This window comes from Balearica regulorum, chromosome 17, assembly GCF_011004875.1.
Source record: "Balearica regulorum gibbericeps isolate bBalReg1 chromosome 17, bBalReg1.pri, whole genome shotgun sequence".
NCBI classification, from domain to species: domain Eukaryota; kingdom Metazoa; phylum Chordata; class Aves; order Gruiformes; family Gruidae; genus Balearica; species Balearica regulorum.
The window spans coordinates 4121946-4137476 of record NC_046200.1 but is presented as its reverse complement, the minus strand read 5'-3'; the positions used below and the strand labels follow the sequence as shown (position 1 = coordinate 4137476).

The 15531-nt window shown below is 39.5% G+C and overlaps 1 protein-coding gene across 1 annotated transcript in view; it reads right to left on the bottom strand.

Annotated features, from left to right (window-relative positions):
• Positions 1–15531, bottom strand: part of DNAH10 (dynein axonemal heavy chain 10) — a 56668-nt gene that overhangs the window by 19061 nt on the left and 22076 nt on the right. Inside the window, exons 30-52 of the mRNA XM_075769953.1 lie at positions 14979–15248; positions 14702–14885; positions 14281–14415; positions 13715–13867; positions 12959–13147; positions 12715–12861; positions 11683–11874; positions 11395–11513; positions 11067–11225; positions 10592–10727; positions 10349–10471; positions 9689–9823; positions 9155–9371; positions 8558–8677; positions 7483–7628; positions 6919–7071; positions 6123–6383; positions 5289–5461; positions 4836–4929; positions 3628–3795; positions 3127–3315; positions 2298–2469; positions 566–769 (exon numbers count right to left, since the gene is read on the bottom strand). Of these exons, the coding sequence (XP_075626068.1) occupies positions 566–769; positions 2298–2469; positions 3127–3315; positions 3628–3795; positions 4836–4929; positions 5289–5461; positions 6123–6383; positions 6919–7071; positions 7483–7628; positions 8558–8677; positions 9155–9371; positions 9689–9823; positions 10349–10471; positions 10592–10727; positions 11067–11225; positions 11395–11513; positions 11683–11874; positions 12715–12861; positions 12959–13147; positions 13715–13867; positions 14281–14415; positions 14702–14885; positions 14979–15248 (3839 nt within the window). The remainder of the gene's footprint in view (positions 1–565; positions 770–2297; positions 2470–3126; positions 3316–3627; positions 3796–4835; positions 4930–5288; positions 5462–6122; positions 6384–6918; positions 7072–7482; positions 7629–8557; positions 8678–9154; positions 9372–9688; positions 9824–10348; positions 10472–10591; positions 10728–11066; positions 11226–11394; positions 11514–11682; positions 11875–12714; positions 12862–12958; positions 13148–13714; positions 13868–14280; positions 14416–14701; positions 14886–14978; positions 15249–15531) is intronic.

The window sequence follows — 15531 nt, the reverse complement described above, 5'->3', positions numbered from 1 at the left end:
ATTCTACAGGATGCAGTCAAGAGTTGCAACAAGGTATTTTAATGCCTGGGTTAGAATTCCCACCCATACCCATCTTTCACATGTCTCTTCTGTCTCCCAAGACTCCTTCCAGCCACCTGCTGAAGCACAGCATCCACTAGGCTCAGGTGGTTTTTCTCTCAGTGGGTGTCCCCCTCACCATGCCCTTTTTTTGGCTTTGGACACAAATATGTTTCTCTTACCACTGTCCTAGTTTCATAATCATTTAATACCACACATTCTTCTGTAAACTACAGAAGAGAGGCTACAGACATAGACTGTATATTTCCAGTTCAATAAGGATGACCAATTGATTTCTAGCTGTTCAGCTGGAAAATGAACTGATCTGGTAAACACTAATCAATAATACTCACTGATATGTGGTAATTAACTGGAAAAAAAAACATGCACTGCAAATCCTTAATCATGAAACCTGTTCTGCTTAGCTTTAGCTGCCAGACATCTCTGGGTGTCCACTGGAGATTTTCTCTTGCCTGCAAAACCATATTGCACAGGGAAGGGTCTAAGCAGTGTGTGCAATTGATACCTGGGAAATTTCTGCACCACATTCTCAGACTGTCCCCAACCGGGGACATTCCCAGGACAATGTGAAGGTTGCTTGCACATTTGTTTACAAAATATTGCCAGACACTCTCTTTAGCTGGGTTCGCGCCAGCTTTAGTAGCTTCATCTCCAATCTGACTTAGTATGGTGTCTTTTTCATCCTCCGGAAACAGGGCTGGCACCATTCCTGTAACAGAAGGACAGAAGAATGCTAGTGAGAACAACCAGTAAGAGAAAACCATATGGCTGGGGATAGGGCAGATGACAAAGCAGTCTCACAAATTGTCAACCTAGTTCTGCAAAAATGATTCTGGGTAGTTTTGAATGAACATATTAATATCTCTATGCTTCTCCTCCTCCCCCGAGCCCCCATGGAAAATAGAGAGACAGTACTTAGGATGACGCAAGGGGATTTAGAGGAATAAAATTAATTCATTTTTGTTTGGGCTTTAGCAACATATACAAAATGTCACAAGAACATAAAATGCTTTTAACTCTGAAGAAAATCTTCATTAGTGTCTACAAACCATCAGTTCACATTTTTATTCTCTCAATCATGTGGCAAATATTGCACGAGTTACCTAATGACAGACATAAGCAGACTAGGAACAGGGAAAACTACACCAAGGAAAGGGATAAAATTTAAAATATTTGTTTTCAAATCAGACTGTGTAGAAACTTCTGTAGAGAGGGTGGTCACACAGTGCCAGTTGCTGCTCATTTTCAGCTGCTGCATACACTAAAAGATAAGCCGTGTCCCAGGCTGCATCAAAAGAAGTGTGATCAGCAGGTCGAGGGAGGTGATTCTGCCCCTCTCCTCTGCTCTGGTGAGACCCCCCTGCAGTACTGCATCCAGCTCTGGGGTTGCCAGGACAAGAAAGACATGGAGCTGTTGGAGCGAGTCCAGAGGAGGGCCACAAAGGTGATCAGAGGGCTGGAGCACCTCTCCTGTTAGGACAGGCTGAGAGAGTTGGGATTGTTCAGCCTGGAGAAAAGGCAGCTCCGGGGAGATCTAATTGTGGCCTTCCAGTACCTACAGCAAAGATGGTGAGGGACTGTTTATCAGGGAGTGTAGTGACAGGACAGGCTTAAGCTAAAAGAGGTTTAGATTAGATGTTAGAAAGAAATTCTTTACTGTGAGGGTGGTAAGGCTCTGGAACAGGTTGCCCAGAGAGGTTGTGGAGGCCCCATTCCTGCAAGTGTTTAAGGCCAGATTGGATGAGGCTTTGGGCAACCTGGGCTAATGGACGGTGTCCCTGCCCATGGCAGGGGGGTTGGAACTAGATGGGCTTTGAGGTCCCTTCCAATCCAAACCATTCTATGATTCTATGATACTAAACTACAGTTTAGGACATATAGGTAGAAGCAGTTGCTGCAGTTCAAGTAAATGCTATTCAAGAGCCAATAGGACAAAAGGTGGGTTTGTGGCCAAATGCAGCTGAAGAAGCTGTCCTGGAAGAAATCTAAGACTCCTGCAATACCATGATCAGTGTGAATTAACCCGATAGCCTTCCCAGCCATATATAAACAACTCTAAGAAGATGACAAAATGCCATTATTGAGGCCAAGATCATTTTAGGTAGTACTGAAATGAGTAACTAACTAAAGCAGCAGAGGGGACAGGGTGAAACAGTAATAGCTGGACCAAGGGTACATTTGAGATTATGAGTCACAAGCAGATACTGATTGGGAGTACTTGAGGTTGCCTGTTTCACCTGAAGTTAACATGTTGTTGATGAGTTCCAGGAAACTCTCTTCCGCTACATGGGCATCTGTAAACAAGAAGACCATTGACTTGTTCTCAATGCCCAGCTTCTGGTACAACTTTTTCAAATCTTCTCGGAAATTATTTTCTCCATATCCTCGACTCAAGATGATCTCAAATACCTAAGGATGCAAACATATACTGAGAAGACATGATGGTAACTCTGAATTTCAATTAGACTGGATCAAGGGTTTTGAGTTGGCCCCTATCATCAGTAAATGTGCAAGTATCAAAAAAATTATGCACTATACAACCCTGCAGGATTGCATTTTCAAAACTGCTTTGTGTTCATCCTCCTTTTTTGTTCTTCCCTTCCAAGCCAACAGCCTCTGTAAGAGACTGAAAGTACTTCTGAGAGAAGAACATTTCCTATCTGAAATATTATCAATCACAACAAGGTTCCTCAGCAGTACTGGACTGCTCCTGTAATACGGGTAAGTAACAAAAGCAGTAGTTAGGGACTATTGGTTGTTCGCTGCCAACCTATCCTTGTTTTCTGTCCTCAGTGCCAAACCCCAGATTCAGGCACTGACAGCTTCCTGCCCAAATCACCCACAGTCATCATCTTAAACCTCCTGGCAACCACCTCACCCTGTTTTTGTCTCCACAGGAAAGAGATGCCAGCCTGATCTTATCTTGACTCACTGACTTCCCTCCCCCCTCCCCCCTCCCCCCCCCCCCCCCCCCCCCCCCCCCCCCCCCCCCCCCCGACAAGTTAATCCTGATCACAATATCGCTTTCCTTGTCTTCTTTCACTGCAAAGATGCAGGGTCACTAACCTCACATCCAGCTGTATAGGCAGCCAGTCTCGTTAGAGACTGTTTTCCTGAGCCTCCCACTCCTATGAGCAGGGCATGGCCGTGATACATCCGTATGATGCGATGTACATGGATTAAGTGCTCCAAGGCATCATCAAAAAGAACCAGATTCATTTTAATATTAACTTCATTATAGTCCTCCAAAATCTCCTGCAGAGAAAGGTGGACAGAATATTACTAGGAGACCAAGGAAATAATTAATAACATTAATAAAATAACAAGCCATTTAGCAGCATTATTCCTTTCCCCTTCCTCAGGGAAAAGAAACTAATGGAAAATACTGCCAACTCTGTAGCCAATCCTCAATTTTCATTACTGTAGACCCCAAATGGGTAACAGTGCACATAAAATTCTACATGCGCACAAAAAGAGAACAGATTTCCTACAGCTTGAGGCAGGCTCCTGCCCATTCCTCAGGCACAGAGACAGAATCAGGCATGGTTCCAAGCTGATGCATGCTACCTGAAAGAGAGCTTTTGCTGCATCATAGTCTTGGATATCTTCATATATACGAGGTTCTCCTTCACTCAGTGCCATTCTGAAATCTCCAAAAAGAATAGGATCCCTCATGGCCTGCTCCAAGTCATCTCTGAAATTCTCTTCAATCAAATTTTTTATATGGCCTTGTACCTTCAAATACATGAAATAAGTCAGGCAAAACAACAATGCAGATGATTTTGAATCCAGTAACACTCAGAAGGGTGATAATGCAGATTCTTGCTCAAATAGCGACTGATTTCAAGGGCATATTTGTGTCACTAGAAGATCCAAAGACCACAACCTCCTATTGTATTCTATGTATGATCTAAAATCATCTAATACGCAGTTCAAGAACCATTCAAGTTAATGGACTGCAGAAGTTTAAGACAGAAAAGGGAAAGCCTGTTAAAAAAATACCTTCTTATATATTGGTGTAAGTATTATATTAATAAACCTTCCTTCTCAGCATTCATAGATGTCCACCAAGATTTCTGACAAATCTTGTAAGTCTGAATGAATGTACAAATACAGAAAAGTTGCAATATAATTATTCTGAGTTGTGAAAATTGAGCTGGAAATGCATCTTTTTATGTTAGAGAAGAAAGTTTTAAGCAGAAAAACCTGAAGCCACCTTAATCTCTTTTCATACTTACTTATATGTAAGTAAACTACCCAAATTATCCCTAATTCTTTAAGGTATAAAACTGCTGTAGTTGTCTCTTGTGTTTTAAGATATAATTTGAAGCATTTTCCAGTTAGCATAATAGCCAAAACTGAATGCATTGTTTAAGAGCTTGGCTCTCAATCTTTGTTTTCCTACTTGATTGTATAGCTACATTCTGGTACAATCCTTCCTAAAGAAAAATATTGACTTGAAAATGAAATTTCCTGAGTTTTCCCCTGGACTGCTATCACAGTTTGTCACCTGTGCCACTGCTAATTTTCCTGGACAGGCAAACCCAGTGACACTTTCCGTTCCTTCAGCAGATCTGCTCACTTAGTCTGCCATAGTCGCTTTATTTTAGAAAATAAAACTGCATGGGCCATGTTTTAAACGAATGGAGCAACATGGTGGTTAGACAAGTCTGCAGTCTGACTGCAAGACCTGAGTGCAACAGTTAGTAATGTTGCTGTTGCAAATTAGTTGCCATAGTAATAGTAACTACTAAAAATTGAAAGAAATTACTCACCAATGCTTTGTCTGCTTCATTAATTAGCCTGTCATGGAAAACCCTCAGGCACTCATTTCTCCAAACTCTCACCATCTGGGTCACCGTTTGAAACCTACATAAAATTGAAATATCAGACTGCACCAAACAAGCTGACATGATTCCTAAGACCATACGGACCAAATCTGGGGGTTTTTTACTTTTTTGGTTTTCTTCTTTTTATAAGGGCAAATAATTAGTTTGCTTGCATTTTTGCCTCTGGACATCTTACTTAAGAAAGACTAATGCATCAGTGTTTGTCATCAAGAGTAGTATCACAATTTAGGATGTTCCTGAACACCTTCTCATTGTGGTGACAGTTCAATGAAGTGACCAAATGTGACTGATTTCATGTACTAAATTACCTCATCTTCACCCAGATTCATCCAATATAAATAGGTGTAGGATCACTGAAGACAATTTTTCTATTCTTACCTTTCTGGAGTTGTGCGAGTAAGTCCATTATAGACCCTGGAAAGATCCCGCAGGTTAAAAATGTAATGGAATTTGGAAGGAGTAGGGGGTAGGTCATGAATAATCATTTTATACAGCTCTAAAGTACACAGAGTAATCTTGTCAGCGATGGCTGATATAGACTCATTAAACACCTGCAAACATGAGAAAGAAGAGTTTTCATGAAACTGCCCAGAGAGAACTCAATGCTATTAAATATATTCTGCTTTCCAGCTTTTAACCCTATTTGGTATACTTCAAATAATTGAGGGCAATATTCTTCTGTAGTATTAGCATTCTGCAGTTGAATGTTTTGGGCAGGGCCCATCTTCACTCCCGAGTTTGCATAGTGCTGAAGAGAACATCAAACTCCATGACTGGAATTCCTATAGCACTTCTATAGCAGAAAAAAATGAGCTGCTCTTTTCTTATATAATGTTGCAGGTTACTTGCTAGTAATGCAGTCTACTGCATTGTATTGAATTTTTCACTGTCATTCAGGAAAGACTTTGCTGATCTTTGTGTATTTGGTTACAGGAACCATAATCAAATCATTCATAGATTTCAACTTATGAAAAGCACCAGGTTTATAAATTATCTGCTGACTTGAATGTTTACATATTACTCAAGAATTTATCAAAACAGTGTAAACCCATCTCTTGAGAAAGAAGAGAGGAAGGGAAAGGTTTGCATGAGGTTCTAAATAAGAAGAAAACCTCAGGACAGAAGATTTCAGGTCTTGCAATAACACAGAAATAAATGTCTATTTAAAAATAATACACCTGTTGAGCAATCCTTCAAAAACAGTGAAATTACCGCGGTGTGGCCTTTCAGGATGGAGGTATAGATCAAATTCAGTGATTGCTCAGAAGGAAAAGGTATGTTAAAAACACTGAAGAGTGAGATGAATCGAGGGTCAACTTCATTCCGACCTCCTCCAGCTTTCCCCATGGCAGCAATAAAACCCAGGTCTCGAAGAAGTTTACAGTTCATCTCCTTACCACGGTCGTACAAGAAACCTTTCTCTAGCAGCAGCTTCAACAGGGCAATGGGTTGCTGTGTGCCATACTCATCAACCTTTGTAACACAAGAGAGTCAAGATATTTAGAGCACAGTACATCAGCACACCAATTACTGCTATAAATGTGGACATATCATGCTCCATACTCAGGAGAACATTACAAGGACTAAGGAACACTTTGTAAAGTTCTAGCACTGACTGTGAACATTCGGTCCAATGTCTCCTATGGGAAAAGTGCCTCTCTTCTGAGATAAACTAAATGCACGCATACTCTTTTGCCGCATTTGTAAAGAGAAAGGAATGGTTTCTACAGTGCACAGCCTGCAGCCAATATCAGGCCACAGAAACATTTTAGTGGCATAAAGAAATGATCCAATGGCATCTCTTATATATAGGACAAATATTGTAACAGACAGAAACAAGACCTACTGCACACAAGTCCAACTCTTCTGAAGATCCTAAGCTGAAACCCAGTTACGCACTTACCATGAATCTCCTTGACTTGTGATTCATTGGATCCATGTATGAAGGGACCACATCAGTGCCACCACAAATGTTCCTATACTACCTTGCAAACTACTGGCAGCTTACCCTTGGCATATTCATATCATCCATGAAAACAATGAGACGTTTTCCCATAGGAGGACCGTAAGTATCTTTTGTTCGTTTCTCTACATTTGTCTCTAGGTTTCGTTGAATGTCCGTTGATGTTGTACGAGCAGAGAAGTTAATTACTAGCAGCAGCTGCAAAGGGGAGGAAATGAATAAGGATGGACTTTTACTTGTTTGGTTTTTTTTTTAACTAGAGCATTCAAAAAATATTCTTTATATTAAACTGTCAGATTTACAGGAAACACTTGGTTTTTCTGGTCCATTTACTCACTTGAATTACAAACGACAAAGAAAAGTAATCCCATTCTTAGCACTTCAATAATACATATTTACTTTATAAAATTCAATCCTACATGGCAGAACAGAACAAAACATCTTTGATCTTGAAGGATTCTCAAATCATTCACACACTTTGGGTCTGGAGCTTACAGTCACATTACTAAAGTCAATATTGCTGCGCAAAGACTCAGGCTTCACAATGCAAATTTAACACAAAGAATAAAAATGCAGCTTTACAAAGAAGGCAAAATGCCTCATACATACATTAAGGTCTTTGTCCAGATTTTTTAGGAAGTTTTGTGCAGTTGCTGTTTTAGATGTACCCGATTCGCCTACAAGAACAACTGGACGTTTTATTTTTACCATCTGTTCCAGTAACCAAGTAGTGCGTGTTGTATCCACTGTAGGGACTGAAAAAGATCATGAATATGAAAGCAAGTTAAGTTAAAATGCAGTACAGCTGGGGGATTTATATTTATAAAACAGTGCTGGATCAGACTCTCAAAGTATTAACATGCAGTTGCACAAAGACATAATCTGAAATATCAACTCACTTAACAATGTTGAAAGAAAATTTTAATTGCTCAACCACCTCTTTTCAGCTTTTATCATTGGGATATTTTCTCCTATAGATATATTAAAAAAGAAGTTATGTTCCATATAGGAGGGTCATGGACTGGCTAAGATCCATTTAATCCCTATTTCAAGGATATAATCAGGATTTATTTGGATCATAAGCATTTTTCCAGAACTCTGCAGAGATGATTTTTTTCTATGTGAATAGCCTGCCACTAGGAGCAACTTTAGAGATCATATCATTCTCTCTTGTGCCAGTGAAGTTAACCTGTGCTTGCTGAAGTATGACTATAAGGTAACCTGCCTTAATTTGTCCTTAACTATGAAAAGTCACCTGTCACCATTATACAGTGCTTGAAGTAACAACCAATAACAGCCTTAAGAACATCAGTTTTATCTACCAAGTACTTGAACCATGGAGCTGACATTTTTCCTAGAGCTTCTAGCAGAGCGGATTGTAAGTCTTCTGCTATTCTGGCTTGTAAAAGCATTGTTAGCTCCTAATAAGCCTTATTAACTGAAACAAGCTTTTCATCCTTTCCTCATTTTTTTCTTATACAGTACTGTAAATATCAAGTCTATTCCTGCTAAACTACTATGACAAGAACATTAAAGAAATTGATTTGTGCCATCACAAGAAACTGAACCTGAGTAGATGACCTTCGGTACAGAAAGAGGATGTCTCATGTTAAGTGCCATGCACTCAGTGGTGGCAGATTATAAATTAAAGGCATATCATCACTGTAGTTTGTCTTACACTCACCTAGAATGTCAAGAAATTTTACTTGAGGCTTATGAATATATTCAGGAACAAGTTTCATCCAGGGTACCCACTTTTTTTGAAATCCATCAAAATGAAAGTCATACAAAGTTGGCAGCTGACCTGCAAACCATTAAGCAACTGGAGGTTTTCTACGATACTGAAATATTTCATAAGAAAATAATCTGATTGAGATGAAAGTCAAGGGTAAGATTCTGGATCAAGTTGGGCAACACTGTGTTCTGTTTATTTGTCATTTAACCCAGTAAGACATCAACCAAAATTCTCATAGTCCAACACTTGGATCATACTATCGCTTTTTAAGCACCATCCACTGGCTTTCCTTTTGTTTTATTTTTCATTTCACTGTTTATCTCTTCAGCTTGGCATAGAAAAGTACTGTTCTGTGAGGACAGACCAGTAGCTGAGAGTCATCAGAATCAGTATCTCTACTTGGTTTTCAGTGATAGCCCTTCGGAGAGCATATTTTGCAGCCAGGATAGCTAGCTGGAAGGAAGAACGATGTTCTGCCTTCATGGAAACTAAATTTTTTCTAATATAATCAAAATTATATAAGACAAAATTATGACAAGATCCTACCTGGCAGCTCCCCTGGCTTAGCCAGGATGTTGTCATCATGAACAGTAGGCATGCAGGAAATATGTTTAACTTTTTCATCAAATTTAATTCTCCCAGCATCAAGAAGAGCAGCACCTAAGGAGGAATACAAAGCTTCCAAGAAAAAACACTCCAGAACATCAGGATCATCAGACTGTATCACAACTAGAGCTTCCAGCATCACAGTCAACTGCACCACCTGTTGTAAAACAAGACAAAATTGTAAATAGAATTGCCATTTAGATGCATGAAAACTCTTAATATGTTTTCAGCTGTTTGAGTGTTTGCTGATCTTTTGTCCTTACAGGTGTATCTACTGATATGCGTATTAATGACAGTATAAGAGTATTGTTAGGAACTGACTGTTTCTTTTGTCTCTTAGTGCTCAGCACTACCAGACTGACATTTCATCACGGACTCTACTCCTGTGCTTCCTCTGGAAGTTTTTTACTTTCTCCATCATTCCATTTCTCTTTTTTAGATAAACTTTTTCAACCTTTATTCTCTATTTCTTACCATATTTAAATCTGTTTGAGGAACAATGGTCTTCAGCCTTTCTTCATGTCTGCCATCCACAATTCCCTCTACAATCATATCAATAAGGTAGGGCACATATTTTTGAAAGAGACGATCCAATTCAATTCTCTCTTGCTGAGGAAAGAAAGGACAATAATTTAGCACACAGAAACCCGGAAAGCTGATTTTTGACAGCAGAGCTTCCCAGCAATACCTGGCTGACCAAGTATGATTGTTCTTGCAGGAATCACTTCTACCAAAGACAGGGTACAGTCACATGAAAAAATGTGACACTTGTATGGACTGGGTTTTCGGCAGGTGAGGATCTGCATTCATCAGGTGCTAGCAACTAGGTTGTCTTACTTCAGCTCCCTGTGGACTTAAGTTTTTACTCTAAATGTAAGAAACAAGGACCTAGGCAATCTCACTGTTAACTCTTTGGAGATCAGGTAAACCGATTTCTTGGTTCTTCACTTCTCAGAAACAACCAGAAGTTAGAAAAGCTGGGAACTCTCTTTAGCCTTCTGCTGCAGGCCTAGTGATTAGATTTGTTGTCAGATAAATCAAGCTGCCTTTACAAAGTTGTTGGGGTTTTTTTACAGCTGTCTACAGTTCAGTATTTACTACAGACACTCTCTGAACAAGTGCAGAAATTCCCACCTCATTTCCTCTTCCTTGTATCCACTTCTGCCAGTAGGGCTTATATTTCAGATTTTTAGGATCTACAAAGACCATTCCACAGCGGGATACGGTGGCAGGAGATGCATACTGTAAGTCACCAACCTATAAAATAACCGTACAAGATAATCATACACTTAAACAAAGAACTGCCACAATAACTGCTTTTCAGGCTTTGTAGACCCATCTGTATCTAACCCTTCCCATGTATTAAACAGTACTTACCTCAAACAACAAAGCACAGTGCGACTGAAGTCTAATCCGCTCCCCATTTGCCAGGGTCAATAACTTGTTGTCATCCATGACAGAATTCATGTTTTCAACCCAGAGAGCATCCACATCTCCATCAAACAGAATGTACCTGTGGATACAGGAGCCAAGGGGCACTGACTAATCTCTGATTTTGCTAACATACTTCAGAATTCAGATGTGCCATCAATGGTGTCAATCTCAGTCCAGGTGTTCTGAAGCTTCCCATTCATTTTTGATAACTGCATAGTTTCCATCCGTCTCACTGAGGCTGGAAACTCACAGAAGACAGAAAAACCCCTAGACACTTTCTATTTATTTAGTGTGGGAGTTTTTAATAGTGCAGTGTCATTATTTAAAATAAAATAGAATAAAATAAAAGAAAATAAAATAAAATATTGATGAAAAACTCAGTATCTAAAAGTCATCATAACGATTTCTAGCTGTCTACCTTCGCTCTTTCTTGTCAGTAGGCCTGTTGATATCCCGAAAAATGTTTGACAGGACTCCATCTGTCCAGTCTCGTGTGGTAGGGTCAAGGATCCCATACAGTTCAATCACACTCACAGCTTTAGGGTTCAGTGTGTAAAGCTTTGTCAATAATCCCAGCCTAGAGATACAGCAAGAAAAGCAATATTAAAATGATACAATACCATCTCATGTTAACCCAAGCAAACATTATGGCCAGCTATTGATCTTGTCATGACTACGCAGGGCTGAATAATGCAGTCTATGGCTATTTTACAACCAGATTTCCATGTATCAAATTCTATACTCACTTGTTTTGGGCCTGGCACAAAGCGTTAATGACAACTGACTTGCCACCTCCAGTAGGTCCAACTACCATTGTAGTGTGACGAGTTAACATTGTCTCATACATCTGAACTACTTTATCCACCTGAAAAATAAATATTGATTCAATAGACTGCTGTCCATAATTCTTCTGTGGAAATGATCAGCAGCTGGTCCATACTAGCTAAGCTTTCCCGGAGCCACTCTAGAGTGCAGCAATGCATATCCAGCCTAATGTTTACAACAAAAACTCAAGCAATTAACATTTCTTATACCTGGACTGGTAGAACAACATAACCCCCTTCTTCCAGCACTTGTTCTACAGCATCATTAAAGTTAGGATAGCGGACTCGAGGGCAATCCAGGCCAGGAAACAGGTCAGAGATTAGGCCAAGGAAGAGAGGTACATCTTCAAACACAAATTTAGGAAGATTCATATCTCGTAGAGCTCTCATCAGTACAACTTCCTAAACAAAACATAGCAAAATCAATCTTCACCAAATAGCTAATCAATTATCTAATATGTAGTAACTTCCAACATCTCTAAAAACTATGGCCTGATTACTTTAGTAACAGCTTTGAGAATGTTTTCTTGGCATCAGTTACTAGTGGAAACAAAGGTTATTTTATAAGGTTTAAGCATACCAATAGCTAGGAATCATTCACTGCCTTTTTCTACCATATTAACCAAATGCCAAATGGCTGGAGTGGCCCACACCACAGCTTCCCTGACTGGATGTTAAAAATAGCCAACTGTTTTATGAACACACCCAAGTTCTGTAGTGCCCATGAGAACATCATTTAGACCCCAGCTTTCTGCCAACCTGCAATGTGAATCTGTGCTTAACTTTATAGGAGAGTTTCCTTCAGCTGTCTTCAAGTTTTAAAGAAGAAATTTGAGTAAGAATTTCCCTAGGCAACTGGGTATCACAACCGTACATATAAAAATAAAAAATAGGTGTAAAAGAAAGCCACAAAAAACAATACACAATTAACAACTGCACGACTGGAGCACTCACTGTTCAAAATCCAGCTTTTACTACTCATCCAGAGACACTGATCTGGCTATTTGGATCCTGGACTTAACAGGGAGTAAAATAACTAATTTTCTACAGATTTTCCAACTTTGACTTGAGTTCTGATGGTAACTTGCTGGCAGAGGGCATGATGAAACTCAGGACAAAGTGAAATAATAAGACAAATAACACCAGTGTTCCTATTTCCAATGCAAACTACAGCAAATGTGTAAAAACATCCTCTTCCTAGAAAAAGATGATCTGCTCAAAGTAACTAAGTAGCAAATCTACCTCACTGAGGTCTGCGGATCCTCTTTTCAGTTCTCCAGCCATCACCAACACTGACTTAAGGGCCCGCAGTCCAAAATCATAATGATGCTGTTTAGAAAGTTGTTCCTTTGCCAGCTTGTATAGTACTGTCATCTTTTTGGCAAGCATCTGTTTGAGATTAAAGTTAGACAATCACAAGTGTGTAAGTCACAACCAAACACTGGCCATGCATACATGGGTATGGGTAGCAATAAAATTTTCTTACCTTTGCCATAAGGAAGCCTTCAGAAAAGAGCATGATTTCACAGATTTGCTGAAGATCTGGTACAATAACAACCACAGGCCTGAACAAAGCTTTTACAGACTCAGGGAGCTCAGTCCGGCCAGCATAACCAGGATTCATCGTAACAAAAATGCCCATTCGGCTGTCAAGGGTAATCTCCTGTCCTTCAAACTAAAAGCATAAGTAAACATTAGAACAATGTGTATTTGAAATTGAAATAAGTAGTACTATTTGCTCAAAGGGAAAAACGGCAATACTGGGGCACCCACTTAGGACAACATGTTAAAATATTTAGCTTTAGACAGTCATCCAGATACATTCATCCCACTGCTTGTAGCTTGCATATAAACATCAAGACATTCACACTTCTTGATCAAATTTTCTGTCTGAGGGTTTTGAATTCCAGTAAACATCAGTAAATAAAGGCTCACAATCCACATAAAGTTAAGTTACTCCTCTCCCTAATAACTGCTATACTATTATCCCATTCACTTACTACTATCCTATTTGGCTTACTTTTATCCCACTTCACAAAGGAAGAACCTAGCAAAGGATTAGGAAATCAGCAAGGATTTAACATCTCTGAAACTGAGAGTACATACTCTGGAGTTTGAAATGTTCAGCACAAATGAATTACAGAAGAAGCCGCCCTTTGGTCTAATCATAGGGTCTAACCCTGAATCTTGGCCTCAAAAACAAGATCAGCCTTCACAATGACTTTTTTTTTTAAATATTTACCTGAAATGTTTTCAAGTGATTCATTAAAGCATTTCGAATAGTCTGAATCTGAGAAGAAATGACTGAAAGCACAGAAGCGTCGATACGATTGAATTCATCAAAGCATCCCCATGCCCCACATTGGGCAAGACCAGAGAAAATTTTACCAACAGCCTAACAAGAACAACCAGAAAAACATCTCAGCAATGCATACATAAAACATTCAGTGTCAACAAACATTGGAGTATGCTAAAATTCTTAATGACTGGGTAAAACCTCTGGATATTTATATATGCAGGAGCTAGCAATCTGTCATAAGGTCTTGCAATAATTACTTGCCAAGTGCATATTGCCTATGATGAGCTTAAACATGTATCATCTAGCCATTGCTCCTCTGCTTGAAAGCACCTGAAATTCCTTCAGGAATTTATTCAAAATAGATATTTTTTACTATATTTCATTATCAATTGGCATGGTATCTCTAAGGGAGGCACATACTCAGAAGTTCAGAATACGTCCTCATCCTGGGCACTGAAAAAGAGCAGTAACTGGCACTTTATCAGAGAACATAGGTCTTTAACTCTTACTTTGAAATCCATGCCTTCTCCGCAGTTTGTCACTACACACAGCAAGCCCAGTGCTTTGGCCAGATCCTTGGTTGTTTCCGTTTTCCCTGTACCTGCTGGCCCTGCTGGTGCTCCTCCCAAAAACATTGATAAAGCCTTTGGAGACAGACCAAAAAGCAAAGCAAAGCTTGGATTACATTTATATTAGGTTGGTAGCAAAATCATAAATCAACCCTTGGGTATAAAAAACCTTATATTTTATCTACATTCTACATTGTCTTTGAGGCAATCAGGTTGGAAGGATACCACAACTGATTTCAAACATGTTAGTGATCACATTGGCATCTAGGACATAACAGGAAATGGCAATAAAACAATTATGTGATTGCCTAGAAGTGTATTTTAAAAGGGCTTATTAGTAAAAATCTCCTTGAACATATACCTGTGTGAGTGTAAGATAAATACGATCTGTAAGCGGGGTGATCACCAGACGTCCGTTCAAACCCATATACTCGTAACCATATGAAAACGTGCCTGTGCATTGCCGAACATTCAGTTCATCTGGCTCTCGGTCCCAGTAAAAACGCAGCTGGCTTTCCCATTCAAACTCCTGAGCCTGCAGAATGCTACACAAGAGAGACTTGCTCAGGTGAGGTAAAAGGATGGAAATACAATTCATGCATTTGGTATTTTCTCAATAGGTTGGGGGCAGTCTTTACCTGTCTCTTACAAATGTATCAACAATGTCTCTGGCATGAACATCAATAATGAGAACAGTGTTGTATTTTTTCCTGTCATTTTTGCTCAAAGGCATTGTAATGCGGGTAACCAGGTCATCGATTTGCTTATGCATTTTTTTAGCATAAAGTTTCATTGCCTGTTTTTCTCCCTTCTTCACTTTCCGAAAGACGTCCTCTACCTCCCAAGTCCACCACACCTGATTAGCAGCCAGCACCATCATGCCTTGGTAGAGTAACATCCAATCAACTCTGTGGGAAATACATATAGTGAGGAAGTCTGAGTTACTGTTTAGTCTAAGTAATTGATCAGGACAGAAAAACAGAAAAAAAAATTAGTTCCTCCTCCTGTTTCTGTAACAACTACAACATCAGCCAAACTTTACAGAGTTGTACAGAATTCTGTCAAGGTGTGCTGGAGTATTTCAAAACCCTAGGAGACACTCGATGGAATTCATAGTGAGAAAAACATACTGTGCATACAACAGTAAAAATAAAACCTCAAGATTTAGGAAATTACATATGATAGATACCA